The sequence below is a fragment of the Trachymyrmex cornetzi genome, unplaced genomic scaffold (genome assembly GCF_001594075.2).
Source record: "Trachymyrmex cornetzi isolate Tcor2-1 unplaced genomic scaffold, Tcor1.1 scaffold1684, whole genome shotgun sequence".
NCBI lineage: Eukaryota > Metazoa > Arthropoda > Insecta > Hymenoptera > Formicidae > Trachymyrmex > Trachymyrmex cornetzi.
The window spans coordinates 15,850-19,200 of NW_017296292.1; the positions used below are offsets into that span (position 1 = coordinate 15,850).

Sequence of the window (3,351 nt, forward strand, 5' to 3'; positions counted from 1 at the left end):
CCAATAAAACTTAGAAAAAATACAATAAAATAATTATATAATAATAATTATAATGGGCTAATAAATCATGGTTTACAACAGTTCACTCCACAAAATACGTTTCATTGACCAACTTTTCTTGAATCATATCTCAGCTACTCGATCCACCTCGATATGAACCAAAGAAGAAGAAAGGCAATGAAACTTGTAAAAAATGCAATAAAATAATTACAATAATTATAATGAGCTCATAAATTATAAATTACAATTAGTATGTTATGAAAACAAGGCTGTAGATAAAAAACGCAACAAATTAAGAAAAATTATAAATGTAAAATGTTTAAAAGTTTTCTATTCTTTCGAGTAATTGTTTTACATGACTTATTATGTTGCGATAATGTGTAATAAATCCGGAGAAACAATTTTATTAAGAAATCTTTTGGAAAATCTGGACATGGTGGTTCAAAAGCTATATTTTGTGCTAACTGGAACAGATAATTACCAATATTTTGTTTATAACCATTTTTTTCAAAATTTTTGACAAATATTTCTTCTAATTTGTGAATATAGTAACAAAAATCATTAGTTGGTATATTACCAAATAAGTCTCCATTTTCATTTTCGTAAGCTCGAAAAGAACAATATAGCGTTGTATTATCTAAGACAGCCTTATTGTCATTTATAAAATTTTGACACGCAGCACATGAATGTATTGCTAAACATTTTTTACTCAAAAAGCCACAAACATATTTAAATGCATTTTCCTCTGGCAGATCCATTGAGTAATAATCATGTACAGGAATTTTTTAAATTTTGTTCGTTGACGATGAAACAAGTTCTGAAATTGTGGACGTCTCTGTAGTATTTGATGTTCCGATAATATTTAATAAATCATCGTTATCGTTTGCACAATTTTGCGTTTCCGAATGTTCTAATAATTTCATACTAAATAATTTTTTAAAAGCACGCTTAAACTGTATAGGTGTTGGATTAAGGCAATTACCACCTTGTTTCCGAACAGAGCCAAAAAAATTTTCAAGACTATCTTGATTTAGTCTGCGTGATCGGAGATATGGAAAATTAAAGTTTTTTAAAGTCGTCCAAAGTTGAATTGTACTCTTAATTGTGATCTGCCAGCAATCTAAGCATTTTAGTTTTACATATTTATTCTTATCATTAATCACTTTAATAGAATTAAAAAAATTCAACATGTTTTCTAAAAATTGCATTTGTTTATCACTTCCAACAAAAACTTTTCCATATTCTTTAGGATTATTTACATTGGATGAATTTAATATATCAAATAATTTGTCAAAGTGATCAATGAAATCTATAGTTCCAACTGCTTCAGTTGGAAGAAAACCAGAAGACATTTGTGTACACATGCCAGCTGCTACATGATTACTAAATATTTGTGCAGCATATTTAACTTTTATTCCTAAAAAGTTATTTGGTTCTATATGAGACTTTGTTAATGCAGCTGCTTTTATCCATTGTTTACTGTCTCTTTTGTAAAATTCTACGATATGATTCCACGAAGCTATTTTATTATCTATTTGAAAATTGTATTTTAATAAGTTGTTTCGAGTTGCTTTTAATAAATGTGGAGTGTCAAAGATATATACAAGTCTTTCTCCATCAACTACAAAACTTGAATTATCTACCGAAATATTTAACATATGGGACAGTTGGATAAAATTTGAACCCATATCAGAAATGAAAGCATGCACCAAAGCACCATTGTTTTTTAATTTTATAATGATATCAAATATAATATTTTTTAAAAATGTAGCAGGACATGCAGTTTCTATAAAGCAAAAACAAACGGGCAGTTTCCAGTTTCCTGCAATGCTACGTGCCATTATAACTAATGCACTTTTTGCGGGTACGGATGTTTCCCTATCACCAAAATCTTCAAAACCGATTATCTCATCCCGCGATATATCATAAAATAAAAAGCTTTTCAAGCTCATTTCATCTGCGCATAATACGCAATGGCGCTCTATTAACGGTAATGTACTCAATTTTACTTTAAGTGCTTCAAAAAGTTTTTCATTTATGCCAGGCACAGTATTCCACGTTTGTGTGAATAATTGTAGAGAACGTACTGAAGGCAATGCAATTGTTTTCTTCAGTTCTTTATAATTTTTTGGACTTAAAAAATACAATGACAAAGCGAATTTTTTAAAATCACGATCATATCTTCTGCCACGTTTGTTTTTGCATTGTGCATCAATTTGTGCCGCTAATATTTTATTAAATCTTTGTGATAGTAACTTACGACTTAATTTTTTTAAAGTTTCATGTTCGTTAGCCTCTTCGGTTTGTATGTTCTTCTTTTTTTCTTTCAAACGGAGTCGTCGGATTATTTCGCGGAGCGTTTTGTTTTGTACCTTCAATTTTGCAATCTTCAAACGCAGCTTCTTTTTCCTTGGGCTATCCTTCGATGATTTCATGTCCTGTTTTGTACCCTTGGATGTAGTTCTGTAACAAGTTTAAATTCATATTAGAAAAATTGAGAAAAGATTTATTGTTCTAATAGAAACAAATAGTAAAAGATTACTAAATAAAATACAAGATTATATGAAGAATTAAAATATATTATGTTAATGTCTTAGCGCGTGCAACATGTTGCATATTCTAGTACAAACTGTATTTCATATAAAAACATCGAGTTTCTTTAACTCTTTAAGGCCTAGACACCGATTCTGTTTGAGTAAATTTTTTTTTTATATAATATGATCTTTACAAATATTCCTGATAAAGAATTTTGTGTATCAAATAAAATTGTTCTTTTGAAGGTACATAATCATGTACATTCATATTTATATATACACTCCAGCTACAGAATTACAATTAAATATTTAAATTAATAATAAACATGATAAATCTATCTTGTACTTTAAGAAGGTAAAAAATAAGAAACTACTAATTATTTACATATTTTCAGTAATATACAAAATGAATAACATGTTACACAAAATCAAGTGTCAGTAAATTTGCTCTGCAAACAATCACCATAGTGGCTTATTTAGTAAGAATACTATTATTTCTTAAATTGGAACAGCAATTCTAATTGCAACTAGTAAGTATGAATTAAGAGTATTATACAAAGTCACTACTGTGTCAATATAAATAGTATTTGGGAAAAGTTCAAAGTGAATGTACTTAATTATGTACACTGGGCCTTATAGGGTTAAATAAGTAAAATTTGATGAAAATTAATATTAGTCTACACAAATATAATAATAAAAATCTACATTCAATTTACATGTAATTTATAATAAATTAAGACTTACGGTTTAACTATCTCAGCATCCGCGTTATCAACAATAATTGGCAGTGTTTCTGCAGATTCCATATTGCTGAAAA

The 3,351-nt window shown here is 28.3% G+C and overlaps 1 protein-coding gene across 1 annotated transcript in view; it reads right to left on the minus strand.

Annotated features, from left to right (window-relative positions):
• Positions 1-1,411: 1,411 nt before the first annotated feature.
• Positions 1,412-3,351, minus strand: part of LOC108759113 (uncharacterized) — a 4,343-nt gene continuing 2,403 nt past the window's right edge. Inside the window, exons 4-7 of the mRNA XM_018504402.1 lie at positions 3,279-3,344; positions 2,261-2,463; positions 1,806-1,957; positions 1,412-1,417 (exon numbers count right to left, since the gene is read on the minus strand). Coding sequence (XP_018359904.1) covers positions 1,412-1,417; positions 1,806-1,957; positions 2,261-2,463; positions 3,279-3,344 — 427 coding nt within the window. The remainder of the gene's footprint in view (positions 1,418-1,805; positions 1,958-2,260; positions 2,464-3,278; positions 3,345-3,351) is intronic.